Source organism: Geotrypetes seraphini, chromosome 2 (genome assembly GCF_902459505.1).
Source record: "Geotrypetes seraphini chromosome 2, aGeoSer1.1, whole genome shotgun sequence".
NCBI lineage: Eukaryota > Metazoa > Chordata > Amphibia > Gymnophiona > Dermophiidae > Geotrypetes > Geotrypetes seraphini.
In genome coordinates, this window is record NC_047085.1 from 271,835,258 (window position 1) to 271,851,846 (window position 16,589).

The 16,589-nt window shown below is 44.7% G+C and overlaps 1 protein-coding gene across 3 annotated transcripts in view; it reads left to right on the forward strand.

Moving 5' to 3' along the window:
* Window positions 1–2,338: 2,338 nt before the first annotated feature.
* Window positions 2,339–16,589, forward strand: part of LPCAT1 (lysophosphatidylcholine acyltransferase 1) — a 579,323-nt gene continuing 565,072 nt past the window's right edge. Inside the window, exon 1 of one of the 3 annotated variants that reach the window (XR_004537978.1) lies at window positions 2,339–2,954. Coding sequence is in view for 2 of the 3 variants with exons in the window: in XM_033929666.1 (XP_033785557.1) it covers window positions 2,838–2,954 (117 nt within the window). In the remaining variant the exon portion in view is untranslated. The remainder of the gene's footprint in view (window positions 2,955–16,589) is intronic. The other 2 variants (XM_033929666.1, XM_033929665.1) reach the window with 2 other exon arrangements.

Here is a 16,589-nt window from a genome sequence, read left to right on the forward strand (position 1 = left end):
TGAGAGGCGAGGGTATCATTTACTGTGTTACTGAAGCTACTACTACATTCTAAGAAGCTGCTGCCATAGACAGCTGGCAAGTCTTGCTTAATAGCCCTTGCTCCACCCCCATTTTGGATGCTCGGAGGGGGGGGGAGAAGAGCCATCCCTGGGACAATCCCATCCCTAAGAGAATATGCAGGCAGTGACGTAGCAAGGGTGAGAGGCACCCAGGGCAGTGGTACCCTTCTCCCGCCTCCTTGCTCCTTCCCCGATCTTCCTGCTACGCGTGCGCCCCCCCTTCCCCTGTACCTCTAGTTGTTCACCGCTGAGACCAACAACTTCTTTATTTAAAATTCTTTATTTATTAATTTATATACATACATGAAAAAATATGTATTAGAATAAGAGCTTAGCCATCTAATTACTCCAAAGGAAATACAAGACACAGGCCTAAAAAACCCTGAAAATCCGGCGTTTTGGCATTGGCGGAACCAGTTGCATCAGTTGGCCATCTGGGAGGCCTGAGATGCAGGAGGGGCCAAGAAGCGTAAGTTGTTTTTCCTGGATATTTGGGAACCATATTTGCAAGATTTGCATCCAAAGGGCCGTAGTGTGGTATTGAGATGGGTGTCCTAAGGTGGGTGCTTGGAAAGTTGGGCTGGCGAGTATTGGTGGGGAGTACCTTTGGGAGGGTGGGGGGTTTGGGGTGGGATTGAGGGGTATGGGAGGTTCTGGGCTTTTGCTATGGACAGGGTATAGGGGATTCAGTGGGGGGGGGGGGAGTGGTGTGGCATTTTCAGGGCTCATCAGAGTCCAGGGCCTCGGAGTACCTTTACGCTCTCCTTCCGCTACACGCTCTTAATGGGGGTGGGGGGGGGGTGGTTTGGTTGATGATCCTCTTGTTTTGTCTTTGTATGTTATACTATTTATATGATGCATATTTGTTTGGTACTGTGCACCTTCGGGGTGCCTTGCTACTCTGTTCTTGTTGTTTCCATCAATAAAAATTGTTTGAACCTAAAAAACCCTGAAAAATTAATATTTGCTCAAAAATCTTATAATAGCCCACATATGGGAGGGAGACAATTCACATTTTAGAGAGAATTTAAAAAATAGAATTTAATGAAAATCAAATTTGTAGCGTTACTTCTTCAAATTATTTAAATTGACTTTTCTACTTGGGGTCAATTAGGATTGCCTCACACCAAAGCACTAAGCACTGATACCCCCTTTACTTCAAGGAAAAATTGCAACTGGGAGGGTTAATACAAAGGAATTCTGATCCAAAGCCACCAGTGCCACCAGCGCACTAACTTTGTCACCTGAGCAGGCAGCCCTGCAGCCACCTGGCGTCCAGCACCGACGGAGGGGTCCTAGCAGGCCCCAAAAAAGATCAAGGGAGCTGCAGAGAGGGAGCCGCCAGTGCTGCCAGCAGATTCTAGATGGGGTCTGAGTGTAAATAGAGGGACACTGAAGTAATGCTGGGCACAGAGAGGGACAGACATGGAGAATAATGCTTAATGGGGTGAGAGAACTGAGACGGGGGGGGGGGGCATAAAGACAGCTAGACAGAGGGACATTGCTTGAAAAGGGGTGATTCTGACAGAGGGATGATGGAAGCAGAGGAGAGAAGCTCAGAATAGAGATGGAGGGAGGGGGACAAAATGTAAAATAGGTGATCCTGGGACGACAGTTAAAAAAACAACAAAGGGAATCTGGGACCTAAATGAATGGACTGGGCATCCTTCCTGCTAGGGGATGTGGGGGTTTCCAGCAGGAGGGACTGGGTTTCCCTCCTTCTAGTCATCTTCCTGCAGGGTGTGTGTGTTTCCCTAATCAGGGAGGGAGATTCTCTTGCTGCCATCAGCTCAACAGCAATCCGATTCTCTAACATGGACACCGGTTAGAGACTTGTGGTGGTTAGGCAGGCTTAGGTGTCTGTCCATTCTATATAGGATGCCCATGTGCAATTATCTAAAGCCGCTTAGGTGGCTTCTGAGACAGGGAGTCCTATACAGAATACAGCCCATTATGTCCTGAAGTTTGAAGAGCTTTTAATTTTGGGAAGGATTTTTACATTAAGTGCTTGGTTTTTATTATGTTTTTTTTTCTGAATGTTTTGTATTTGAGTTTTGGTCTTTTGTACACCATTAGGGCCTGTTTGGAATATGTGCAGCGTATAAATAAACAGTTTGTATTTGTATGATAAATTAGAGGCGTTTTCAGCGGCAATTGTTTAGGCTACTCCGACACAAGTTGGGCTACTTTTGGGCTGGAAATTTTTTTTGCCATCTGGCAACCCTTGAAATCGCACTTGTTTTATTCTCCATGGACGCTGAGCGCGCGAGTTCACCGGGCCTCTCTGTACGTTCGTGAGGAAAAGGCTGCGCGGGGACTTCAGTAACGATTTTCGAGCCTTGAGCATCAAAGATGAGGGTCCTGTTTGCGCATGTACGACGCAGTCAGGCGCGATCCTCAGCTGCTTTCCCAGGGTTCCCACCTGTGCTTAAGGCGTTTCCTCTGTGTCCGTTCCTTATTTATCCCGCAGCCGTCACTTCCAGTATGCCAAGTTAATTACTAGAGTGGTACCGTTGTGTACGTCTGAATGCAAATAATATATAAAACATTCACATATCCCTACAGTTTACGAAACGAGCTGACGACAGAAGAGTTCAGATCCGTTGTCTTTTTATTTTTTTAATTTTGCGTCGTTGACAGCTGCATCATCCCTCAGGACAACGGAGCGGACGGGGTTACACCCCTCTTTACAGTCCTTTTGTTATTTGTCGGCTTTGCTTTCTTCTGTGGCGCGCGTGCGCGTCCCTTCAGTTTCTCAGAGCGGTCAATTTGCGACTATGAGGCCGCTGAGCTGGAGCTTGTTAGCTGCGCAGAGGCTGGAGCTGGGGTTGGAGCCTCAGGCCAGGAGCCCTTTCCTGCATGAGTTGCGTTTCACTCCCTTGCAGAAAGCCAAAGTAAGTGTTTTGCTTCTCGGAAGCGGAGCCGGGGAGAGGGAACAGTCATTGGTGCGCCTAAGGAGGAAGGTATCTTGTATGAAGGCGCACCTAAGTGCTCCGTTTTCAGGACCGAAAAGGGATTGGGGCTTGTATGTATACCGCCTTTTTGTAATTTTATAACCACACTCAAAGTGGTTTACATACAGGTACTTCAAGCATTTTCTCCTTAAGAACATAAGAATAGCCTTACTGGGTCAGACCAAAGATCCATCAGGCTCAGTACCTGTCCTCACAATGGCCAACCCAGATCACTAGTACCTAGCAAAAAACCAAGGAGTAGCAACATTCCATGCTACCAATACAGGGCAAACAGTGGCTTGCCCCATGCCTTTTTCAATAACAGACTATAGACTTTTTCTTCTGGAAATTGTCCAAACCCTTCTTAAAACCAGCTACGCTATCCCTCTTACCTAAGGTGACCATACGTCCCGATTTCAGTCCCCCTGTCCCGTTGTCCCCATACACAGCTTCAGGATGCCGAAATGTCCTGTTTTCAGGGACAGCTTCCTGAAGCTGTGCTTGGGGACAACGGGACAGGCGATCACTTCCTGTACCTACCTGCCGTGAAAAAAAAAGCCTCCCTGCTTTCTTTTCCCCGGTCCGCTGCTATCTTACCGCCTTGCTGCTGCTAAAGCTGACAGGAAGTCTTCTTTCCGACATCAATTCTGACATCAGAGAGGATGTTCTTTGCCAATCAATCCATGCCTGGCTGGCCTAGAATGTCCTCTCCGACGTCGGAATTAACGTTGGAAAGACTTCATATCGGCTTTAGCAGCAGCAGCATCAGGGCAGTAAGATAGCAGCGGACCGGGGGAAAGAAAGCAGGGAGACTTTTTTTTTTTTCGCGGCAGGGAGAGAAGGAGGTAAGCAGGCTGGCTTCGGGGATGGGGTTGGAACAAAGTGTGGAAGGCAGTGAGAGGGACATGGGAAGGGGCACTAAGGACATGGGAAGGAGGCACTGGGGGCACTAAGGACATGGGAAGGGGCACTAAGGACATGGGAAGGAGGCACCGGGGGCACTAAGGACATGGGAAGGAAAGAGGGAAGGAATAGAAAGGTACAATTCTTGGGACTGAGTGCAGAAAGAAATGAAAGAAAGGATGCACAGTCAGAAGGAAACACAACCAGAGACTCATGAAATCACCAGACAGCAAAGGTAAGAAAAATGATTTTGTTTTCAATTTAGTGATCAAAATGTCAGTTTTGAGAATTTATATCTGCTGTCTATATTTTGCACAATATTTGTCTATTTTTTTATAGTTACTGAGGTGACATTGCATATTTTAAAGTCATCTGTCTTGGCATCTTTGAAACCCCCCAAATATAAATGATAATTAACATTTTCTCTGTATATAGTGAGCTTTGTAGTTTTTTTAAAATTTTATGGTTACCATTATGAATTAATAAGATATTATGTGTACATGAAAAATGAATGGAAGAAATTGGGAGCGGGGCGGGATTGACAATTAATAGATGTCCCCTTTTGATGAAAAAAATAAATGGTCACATTACTCTTACCACAATCTCTGGCAATGTGTTCCAGAGCTTAATTATTCTTTTAACTATCTGTCCCTGTGGGCTCGCAATCTGTCTAATGTACTAGGGACAGTGGAGGATTAAGAGACTTGCCCATGGTCACAAGGAGCAGTGCAGGGTTTGAACTCATCCTCGGGGTTGCTGGGGCTGTAGCTCTAAGCTCTGTGTGACATTCCTCTTTGAGTTCCCTTTAGCTCTCTGCAGGCACTGTGGCTTATATAGCAGCAGTAGTATCTTTTGTAGTGACAGATTTTTTTTGACTAGCCTTAGTTTGGTCAAGTTTGTATACATTACTTAGGGCCTACCATGTGGTTCAGGAAAGGAAGGCAGATTGAGAAACTGGGTTTTGCTTCCATTGCTTTTAATAGAAGTAAATGTTTCTTAATACACAGATATTCTCAACCATATAATGTATAGTGGGACTACTTAAAACTTGGACCAGATAGGCTGTGCCTTTTAGTTGCCTAGGAACACATTCAAAACCATACATGTGTTAAGGGGCATAGCCACGGATGGGCCAGTAGCCACAGGCCACTGACAGCTAACCCAGAAGCCTTCCCTCTGACCTGAGGAAATGGTACATTGGCTGGAGGGTGGGAAGGGAGGGAGAGAGAGAATCTGCCTCACAGGCTGGGGGGGAAGGAGGGAGAGAATTTGCTGCATGACCTAGGGGGTGGGAAGGGAGGGGGAGAGAATCTGCTGCACAGGCTGGGGGAATGGGAAAGGAGAGAGAGGCTGCTGCCTAGGCTGGGAACGGAGGGAAAGAGAGAGATGTCCACACACTTTGGGCTCAGGCAATGTGCGCTTATTATTTATAGAGTATTGTTAGGTTGGCCAAGGTCAAACAAGAAGAACTTAAATAAAATTAGATGCAGAGTATATTAACCTAAAGTACTTGCAGTTTCCTGTTAGTGAGATATAGGTCCTGATTTAGTAAGCCTTTTTTGTTTCCTTGCGTGGTATGAGGTGGAATGAGGAATGAGGTGGGCTGTAGCCCCACCAACCTTTCACCCCATATAATATCAATGGGGTATGGCTGGAAATTGGCTACAAGAAAAGATATTCCACTTCTGCATGGCATAGCAGTAGGAAACATACTCTCCATTAGAAACGCTAATTCACTGAATGAAAAAGCCTCAGACCTTCAAATGAGCACATCTACAGTGCACTACTGTCAAAATCCATCACAGACATAAAAAACCGCTCTCGCAGAGAAGCAGATTGCTCGACCTGATAGTCCCATAACTCTGAGGAAGTGGTATGACTAACTACAAAATGCTGCCCACTGTTGGGACTGTACTTGAAGGTTTTTGGATGAGATATCCTTTTAAATTGTAGCTATAAAATCATTAACTAAAATAGTCACATATTAATTGAGAGACATTTTTTTATGCCAGTGATGGATTTTGACAATAATGTGCTATAGATGTGCTTTTTCCTTCAGTGATTTGTTAGCGTTTCTAATGGAGAGTTTGTGACTAGAGAATGACATGGGGACAAATTTTTCTCCATCCCCATGGGAACTCGTTTTCCTGTCCTCATGAGTTCTGTACCTGCCCCTGCCCCATTCCTACAAGCTCCATCCTCATTTGCACAAGCCTCAAACACTTTAAAATCATAAGTGTTTGAGGCTTGTACAGTTAAGGCAGAGCTTATAGGAATGGGACAGGGCCAGTGACAAAACTCACAGGGATGGGGAAATTGAGTTCCTGTGGGGACAGGGACAAATTTGCCCCCGTGTCATTCTCTATTTATGACTACACTAGTTTTTTAGCCCGTTACATTAACGGGTGCTAGAATAGATGTGTAGTCTTAGGCATGTCTTTCTTTCTGTCTCTCTCCCTGCCCCCCTGTCTGTCTGTCTTTTTTTTCTTTCTGTCTCTCTCCCCTTGTCTGTCTTCTGCTCCCCACAGTCCAGCAGCACCCCTTCTACTTTCCTTTTACCTCCCCCCTGTCCAGCAGTACCCCTTCCCTGCTTGTTGGCCTGCAGTGTACACATGCTTGGCAGCTGCAGCGGTGCCGTTTCCCAGCTCGGTTTGCCGGCTGTTAATCCCCCTCTAAGCGGTCGTTGCTGAGGACACCAGGCTGTGGCCATCTGAGCTGTCAGAAGGGGGAGGAAACGGCCCGTACGGGCATTGGGCCAAGTCAGCCATAGGTGAGTTTCTGGGCAGCATGGGATTGGCATCTGCAATGCCTCTTCCTTTGCCTTTTGCATGTGGGAAGCTCCTGTTCCGCCCTTCCTTTCCTGATATTAAATGGAGACCACGTGTACTGTGATGCTGTGGGCTGGGGATTGAGCCTGGATCTAGCTTTTTCTATAGTGGTATTGGGCTCTAGAACTGTGTTTCGGCTCCTTGTGTCGCAGTAGTACCCCTTCTCCCTTACCTGCTCACTGTCCAGCATCCGGTAGGCTGGGCAGCCTCGGGGCTTTTGCTAGGCCCGCCCGCTTCACATTATCGAAGTGGGCTGGCCTAGAAAATACTCCGCGACTGCTGCCGCTGCTGGTCCATCAGAAGTCAGCCAGCGTCATAGATCGAGACAGGAACGTTGCTGGGGAAACAGCCACACACATTGCAAATCGCCTCAGGCTCCTACTGTGCATGCAGCACCACGGAGGCACAAGTCACGGAGGCAGGGATCACTTCAAATTTATACCTTACCACCTTGATCAAAGATTCGACCCATTCCGCTGGTCACACATTAGACATGATTCTTACCTCTTACCTCTTAAAGAAGCCTTTTCAAATCTCAAAATCACCTCTGTTCCATGTTCAGATCACTTTCTGGGAAGATGGTTGAGGCGCTGATCAAGGATAGCATAACCCGGCACCTAGACACACACGACCTGATGAAAGCCAGCCAACATGGATTCAGGAAAGGAAAGTCATGCTTGACGAACCTACTTCAATTTTTTGAGACAGTGAACAGACAAATTGATAATGGAGAACCGGTGGATATTATATACTTGGGTTTTCAGAAAGCGTTCGACAAAGTTCCACATGTAAGACTCCTCAGGAAACTGCAGGGCCATGGAATAGAAGAAGATATACTAAGATGGATAGGCAAATGGCTGGAGAACAGAAGGCAGAGAGTGGGCATAAATGGGAAATTCTCAGACTGGGAAAATGTGACTAGCGGTGTGCCCCAGGGCTCAGTACTTGGGCCCATCTTATTTAATATCTTCATCAATGACCTAGAGGATGGAACATCCAGTGAGATCATCAAGTTTGCAGATGACACAAAGCTATGCCGGGCCATCAAATCGGAGAAGGACAGTGAAGAACTCCAGAGTGACTTGAGCCGATTGGAGAATTGGGCAGATAAATGGCAGATGAAGTTTAATGTAGAAAAATGCAAAGTGATGCACTTAGGCAGAAAAAATAAGGAACACAAGTATGTCAGGTGCAACTCTGGGAAAATCTGAACAGGAAAAGGACCTGGGAGTATTAATCAATAGGACACTGAAGCCGTCGGTGCAATGTGCGGCGGCAGCAAAGAACGCAAATAGAATGCTAGGCATGATAAAGAAGGGAATCACAAGTAGATCGGAGAAAGTCATAATGCCGCTTTATAGAGCGATGGTCAGACCACACTTGGAATACTGCGTGCAGCATTGGTCTCCATACCTAAAGAAGGATATCATACTGCTAGAGAGGGTGCAGAGACGAGCAACAAAGCTGGTGAAAGGTATGGAGAACCTGGATTACGAGGAAAGACGACTGGGGTTGTTCTCCCTTGAGAAAAGGAGACTACGAGGGGATATGATCGAGACATTCAAAATACTGAAAGGAATCGACAAAATAGAGCAGGAAAAAAACATTATTTACAATGTCCAATGTGGCACGGACAAGAGGACATGGGCTGAAGCTAAGGGGGGACAAGTTCAAGACAAATATCAGGAAGTTCTGCTTTACACAATGAGTGGTGGACACCTAGAATGCTCTCCCAGAAGAGGTAATTGCGGAATCCACCATTCTAGGATTTAAGGGTAAGTTAGATGTACATCTCCTTATGAGTGGCATGAAGTGACATGGGTAGGGGTAGGCTAGATGCACTTCTCTTTACGAGAAGCTTGGAGCGATATGGGGACCAAAACTATGCCAGGGTACACCTGGCGGGGCCTCCGCGTGTGCGGATCGCCGGACTTGATGGACCTAGGGTCTGTTCCGGAGATGGCGCTTCTTATGTTCTTATGTTCTAATTATCTTAAGCTATTTTTCTAAATCTGTTAAGAATAACTATCATCCAAAAACGATCATCTATCGAGATTAAAATAAAATTGAACTTTCTTCAATTATTGCATCTTTTAATTTAAAATTCGAAGACTTTTGTCTTTTACCAATAAATGAACAAATTAAAGCTTGGTTCAGTGCAACAGAACAACTAATAGAAACATTAGCTCCTTTACGTACAAAAACCATCAAAAGAAAATAAGAAATCCTTGTTTTACAGATGAACTTACATTAATCAAAAACAACTTAGGGCTTTAGAACGGAAATTTAGACAAACTAAATCAAGAGATAACCTAAGTAAATAAAAAGAACAATTACAATATTATAAAACTAAAATAAATTTAGCATAAACATATTATTCCAAAATAAATTTCAAGTGCTAAAAATTCCTCTGCACTTTTTGCTATTTTAAAAAATCTTACAGCTCCAAAAAGAATTGAAGACCCTGATCTAGAAAATAAACCTATTGCACAAAATCTTGCCGATTATTTTGTAAATAAAATTAGAGACAGTATCGGTTCAAAAATCAATTTTAATGTAGACATGGAACCAATACAAATTATACCTATTTCCAAGTGTGCCAATTTTAATATACCAACCCTAGAGGACCTTAAACGACTCTTGCAAAGTATTAACATCAAAGGCACAGGCTCCGACTCAATCTCTCCTTTTTTCCTAAAACGTTTCTTTTTCTTCTTTGGTTTCCTTCTTTGGTCCCTTTATTCAGACAATGAGTGTGGTGCAGTGGTTAAAGCTACAGCCTCATCACCCTGAGGTTGTGGGTTCAAACCCACGCTGCTCCTTGTGACCCTGGTCAAGTCACTTAATCCCCCCATTGCCCCAGGTACGTTAGAAAGATTGTGAGCTCACAGGGACAGGGAAGGAAAACTGCTTGATTACCTGAATAAATGCATGTAAACCGTTCTGAGCTCCCCTGGGAGAACGGTATAGAAAATTGAATAAATAAATAAAATAGTTTCACCATAGGATTTATACCAAAAGAATGGAAAGAAGCAATCATCCATCCAATAATAAAAAATCCCAAAGACTCAGTTGCAATTGAATCAAATTACCGACCCATTGCCAATCTCCCCTTTATCGCTAAATTAATTAAAAAAAGTTTTTTTCCAATCATTTAAGCAACTTTTGTAGAAAAAACACATACATTACATCCTAAAGGGGGTGGGTCAGTAAAATCAAGGGGGTGGGTCATTGGAGTGGGCAGACTTGATGGGCTATGGCCCTTTTCTGCCGTCATCTTCTATGTTTCTATGTAATCAGACAGGCTTTAGGTCGAATCACTCAACAGAACACTCTATGTACGGTATTATATTTAGACTTATTATATGTTAGTGTATTTAGACTCACTGTATTATATGTTATTGTTATTTAGACTCACTGTATTGTATTGTAAGTGGATCTATGATATCGTAGTGTATTAAGATTTTTGCTATTCGCTGAATGTCCAGCCTTCTTATAATGTAAACCGCCTAGAAGTCGCCTGACTATGGCGGTATAGAAAAATAAAGTTATTATTATTATTATTATTATTATGATAGGTCTTACAACCAATATCCAATACTACCTAGATCACCATAAATCTGTCCTGATCACACTTGATCTATCTGCAGCATTTGATACTATTGACCATCATTTACTCATCAAGAGACTATCCTCCATTGGCATTTCTGACCAAGTGCTAAACTGGTTTAAATCATATGTTCAAGATAGGTCAGCCAAAGTTATTTTCAACAATTCATCATCAAACAACTATACAAACTCTTATGACATACCTCAAGGCTCAATCTTGTCCCCTCTTTTATTTAATATTTTTTTTTGTCGCCACTACTCACTCTAAGTCAATCCATTGGATTCTCCTCTTTTGCCTAAGCAGATAACATCCAGCTTTTGTATCCATTAAATATAGCTGATTCCAATGAGATAATAAATATAAATAATAAGTTAAAACAAATAAGTCAATGGCTTAAAGACAACATGTTGGGCCTGAATGCAACTAAATCTTCAAAAATGGAAAAAGGATCTTATATTTTCATCACAAATACTCTTAGATAATTTCCCACAACAATGAAAATATTAGGAGTATTATTAGACCAAGAACTTTCTTTTCATGATCAGAGTAGTTCAGTAGTTAAAAACTGTTTCTATAAGTTATGTCTCATTAGATCTTTATCCAAAGTCTTAAAACCAGAAGCTCTTAACATTCTTATTCATTCTTTGGTTATTTCTAGGCTAGATTACTGCAACACATTGTATCGTGGCATAACTCAGAAAGAAATAAGAAGGCTACAAATTATACAAAATACAGCAATAAAAATTATTACTAACTCCAAAAAATATGATCATGTTGCACGTCTTCTATGAAAAGCACACTGGTTACCAATTTCGCACAGAATAATCTATAAAATTGTACTGATAACCTTAAAAATCCAACAAACCAATGCACCAATATTTCTAGATTGTTTTTTGATACCATATTCTCCAGCCAGGACACTTACCGTATTTTCACGCATATAACCTTGTGCGTTATATGCGTGAGCGCGTTTTATAAATTTTTTTTACATAGTTTCCCTCCCCCCGATGTCTGATTCACCCTCCCCCCGCAGGACCGCTCGCACCCTACCCCGAAGGACTGCTCGTACGCACCCGCTCCCCCACCCCGAAGGACCGCTCGCACGCACTCCCACCCGCACCCCCACCCTGAAGGACCGCTCGCACCCCCACAGCCTCCCGACCCCCCCCCCGCTCATCATGTAGAAGCTCCTACCGGTGTCCTGCTGCTTCCTCTTGGCGGTCCCGGCCCTTCTGTGAGCCCTGTGTCTGCGCTGCGTCGTCTTCCGGCGGTCCCGCCCAAGGAAAGGGCGGGGCTGCCGGAAGACGAAGCAGCGCAGACGCAGGGCTCACAGAAGGGCCGGGACCGCCAAGAGGAAGCAGCAGGACACCGGTAGGAGCTTCTACATGATGAGCGGGGGGGGAGGGGTCGGGAGGCTGTGGGGGTGCGAGCGGTCCTTCAGGGTGGGGGTGCGAGCAGTCCTGCGGGGGGGGGGGGGGTGAATCGGACGTCGGGGGGGCATCAGGCTTTCAGGGTGGGGACAGGACTTCAAGGGGGAGAAGAGAGTCGGGGTGGGCGAAAGGAGAGTCGGGCGGCGACGGGAGAGTCGGGGCAGCATGCGTGGTATACGGGTGTGCGCGGTATATAAATTTTTTTTTACATATATGTCGGTTTCCCGCGCGCTATACCCGTGTGCGCGTTTTACACGGGTGCGCGTTATCTACATGAAAATACGGTAGATCAATGGAACAGCATTTGCTGACTATCCCTTCTCTAAAAATAATAGGTACCAAAAGAACTGCAATTTTTTCAGTCATAGCACCCCAGCTTTGGAACGACTTACGAATCTATCTACGTGGAGAAACCTGATTAGAAAAATTTAAAAGCACATTAAAATGCTACCTGTACAAAGATGCATTTGAGTCATAGATAGGATAATTCATCTATCATTAATCCCAGGCTCAAATACCTAATTTTAACCAGACCTAATTTTAACCAAACAATCTCACCTAGCCTCTTTTTAGGCTTAGCCATATTTATAAAATAATCTTCATCACCCTCCTGATGTTGGTTTTTCCTTAAATGTACTTTTACTTTACTCAAAGATTGTAGTTCACCCCTCTTCCCTTTTGTATCGCTAATTACTTGTGTACATACATTGTATGTTTATGTGTACAAATTGTTTTATTTTGTCTCCCAATTTAAAATTGTCATACGCATTGAAGTATTTGATATTGCGTGTACAACAAACTTTTAATAAACTTGAAACGCCGTTTGAAGTGTGCATGTGCGCTTAGGGTTTTATTATAGCGGATGTGTGTGATATATTTTTGAAGTCAAAATATACTTATCTTATATATCTTAAAGACTTTTTCTTTTAAATATCTAAATACATATTGTAAATATGAAAAGCTCAGACCCAACAACCAAACTCTAGTGAATGAACATGGAGCCAGTTGTTAATGAGACCATCACAGCTAATCACTGTCTCATTCCACCACACACAGATACTGGGCTTGATAAACTTTTGGTCTGTCCCAGAATGGTAGCTCTTATGTTCTTATCCTTGCACATCTGAAAGTGGGGAAAATATATGCCCCCTCTTCTACAAAACCGCGCTAGCGGTTTTTAGTGTAGAGAGCCGTGCTGAATCGCCTCTTGCCGCTCATTGAATTCCTGTGAGTTTCGGGAGTTGCACGGGCCATTCAGTGCTGCTTTCTACGCTAAAAAACGCTAGTGCGGTTTCGTAGAAGAGGGGGATGGTCTTTTTGCTATCGTGTTTTATTTAGTTTGTTCATCCATACCCAGTGGTACAATAACTTCCTCTCTGAGATACTTAGTGCTTGGTCCTTTGTGGGGTTGTTTTTGGTTTGTTTGGTTTTTTTTAACTATTCAAACGAACAACTCAAGCACATCTGCATTGATACAAAATTTCACATTAACAATGAACTATGGGCCCAATTCACTAAAGTCAGCGATCATCGCTGCTTTCCAACCCAATTCATAAAACTGCGTACCGCATGTTTTCCCCCTCGATCGCCCATTTCCCGATTTGGCCATGCAAATTTGTAAAAACCCCATGCAAAATAGCCAAGCTGTTTTGCATCGGGTTTTACAATTCTAAAATCCGACTGTTGTAGACCAGTCAGTAACTGTGTTACTGACAGGTCTGCCTAGTTTATTCTTTATTTTTTTTAATGGCACAGATATTTTGCGTGTATTACACATGCAAAATATTTGCCCAATTATAAAAAAAAAGAGAAGAAAAAAATGCCCCCTCCCCCTCACAAAGTGCCTCCTCCCTCCCCCAAACCCAAAAAATGGCAGGGGGATGCCCACTCCTGGCCATTGCTGTTGCTTTCGCTGCTGAAATCATGGCAGGAGGGATGCCCACTCCCTCCTGCCATTTTTTTGGGTTTGGTGGGGAGGAGGAAGGGGGTGCTTTGTTGGGGGGAGGACTTTTTTCTTTTTTTTTTTTAAATTGGGCAGATATTTTGCGTGTGTAATACACGCAAAATATCTGTGCCATTTAAAAAAAATGAAGACCCCCCCCCCCCCCGGCAGAAGCCCTGACAGCAGTGACAGGAGGCTGCTTCTCCTGTCACTACTGTCAGGGCTCTGCACCAACTCAATCGCTCATTGAGCGATTGAGTCGGTGAGTTTGCATGCAAACAAGATAGTGAATCGATTGTTGTTTGAAAATTGGTCAACAGCGATTTAGTCGTGATATTTAGTGAATCTGGGCCTATATCCCAAATGATACTATAAAGGCAAAACAGCATGAGTCCAGGTGTTGGTTCTTACAATCCAGACTTGACAAAAAAAATTAACCCACAGCTTGTTTACCCCTTCCTTCCCCTCCATCCAGCCCCCTAGCCCACCTTCTCAATGATTAACAGAAGGCAACAAAAGAACCGCTAGTTTCTGTAGCCTATTTATAATTTGACTCTTTACCATGGGGGATAGGGTGTCCAGATAAGAGGACCAAACAGACAAAAAGGCCTTACTCCGGCTTCTAGAGAAATGGGCCAACATAGATTCCCAAGCCATTGAGGTGAAATTTATTTCTCCAGTACCTGATAGTGGGTGGGGAGTCCTGCAACCAATGGTTTAGAATCATTTCTTCCCCAGGACATAGCCTTTACTAAGGGGTAAATTATCATAGTAACATAGTAGATGACGGCAGATAAAGACCTGAATGGTCCATCCCCAGCAGAATGTCCCCCAAATAACCCCTAGCAAGAAAAATGATCCCCTAAAGGTGACAAGGGAGGGCATAATATACTAGGGACTGAAGATACAAATGCACTTCTCGCCAAAAGGCACAGATCTTCAGGCATGACCATAGGCTATGCGCTAGGAATTGTCTTCCTGTTACATGTGAGACATTTAGGCATACGGGCACACCTGAAATGAAAAGCCTGCTTCTGGGGAACATATCCCCTATGAATAACTCTAAATTGACACTCCTGCAGTTCTGCACTCTGTACCACTCAAGGAATTGCTAGAACCAGAGGGGTCAAAGTGGCCAAGCGAGGGCGCCTGCCAAAGTCATGCACCCACAGGGACAGTAACTGCTGATAGTCTCGCAGGGATTGCAAGGGCACTAGCTTTTGGTGTTATTGAGATACTGAAAGTCGTTCCCGGTTAGTATCAGTGAGGAAATCCCGTAATAGTTACTGCGGATGGGCAGACTAGTGGGCCATGTGGCCTTTATCTGCCATTATGTTTCTATGAGAATTCCTGGGTAATGGACCCCACAGGTAATGAAGCCAAATAGTGGATTGATTGCCAATAAGCAAAATGATCGGCCATGCTCAAAGACCAGGATGCCTGGAGAGCTGGAAAAGGGCAGAGAGTACCCTCTGTAGTAACTAACTGTCTCAAGCAACAAAGCCCCTTTCTAGCCCAGTATTTAAATACTGCATTATCCTGTCCAGGCCTAAAGTCTGTGTTACCTACCAGTGGCAATAAAGCTGTTCTATAAGGAGAATGTCCCCAGAAGGATAACAATTGTCTCCAAGTGCACTGGAGTGGCCACACCAAACAGCTACTTGCCCCCGGGCCGGACAGAGCCGTACCCTTCCAATGCAAAAGATACACCAAATTCCAGGGAAAGAAGTAGTCCTTTTCCAAAGCTACATCTGTAAACTGAGAGCTATCCAAAAGCCAGTTTCTCAAATGTTGAAGCAGATAAGCAAGGTTGTATAATTGAACATTAGGGGGTCCCAATCCCCCAGTTGACCAGGAACCCTAGAAAAATACACTATTCATCTTGCCCTTCCTGTCCCCCCCAACAAAAGGAAATAACTAGCCTACGGAGATGCTCGGTATCCTTTTTAAGCAGGAATAGCGGCAGCGTCTGCAAAAGATAAAGCCACTTGGGGAAAACGATCATATGAAACAAGTGTATGTGCCCCATCAGTGAAATTGGAAGATTCTGCCAGCGTCACAAGAGTAACTTAGTCTTAGCCAACAATTTATCTACATTCAAGTGGTACAAAGATTTAACATCAATGGGCAGTTGGATGCCTACATAATGGAAAGAAGTGTACACCCATCGAAGTGGGAATGTGGATCCCATTCTTCTCGCAGAGACTCTAAAAAGGCCAAGGCCTCCGACTTCACGTAGTTGAGCCAGAAACCCGAAATGTCCTCGTATTCCTGAAAGCTGTCCAAGAGGATAAGCAGTAAAACTTTAGGCTCAGTCAAATAGACCAGTGTTTTTCAACACGCAGGCCAGTTGTTGGGGATATGCTGCTGTGCTGCCAGCAGGGATCCCTCCCTGCCCATCCCCTGCTGAAGCCGCTGACAGGGATCCCTCCCTGCCTGCTTGCTGCACTACCCCCACCCTCGAAGCCGCCCTGTTACTTCATTGGAGCAGGACTGGCTCCCTCCTCCCCCCTCCCCCAGCAGCACTCCATGCAGGGACACAGGCAGTGACTCATATGCTGCATAGCTGACCTGGAACCATCTCTCTGACATCAGAATTGATTTCAGAGGGAAGGCTTGTGGGCCAGCCATATGCAGTGTGTGAATCACTGCACGCCGTCCCTGCATGGAGTTGCTGCTGGGGGAGGATGGAGCAAGTACTGCTCCAACAAAGTAACAGGGTCAGCTTTGGGGGTAGGGATGGGGGTGGTGCAGCAGACAAACAGGCAGGGAGGGATCCGTGGCAGCAGCTTTAGCAGGGGGAGGGCTGGCAGGGATCGCTGGTGGTGCCTGCGGCTTCTGTGGACAGGTCGGCTTCGGGGA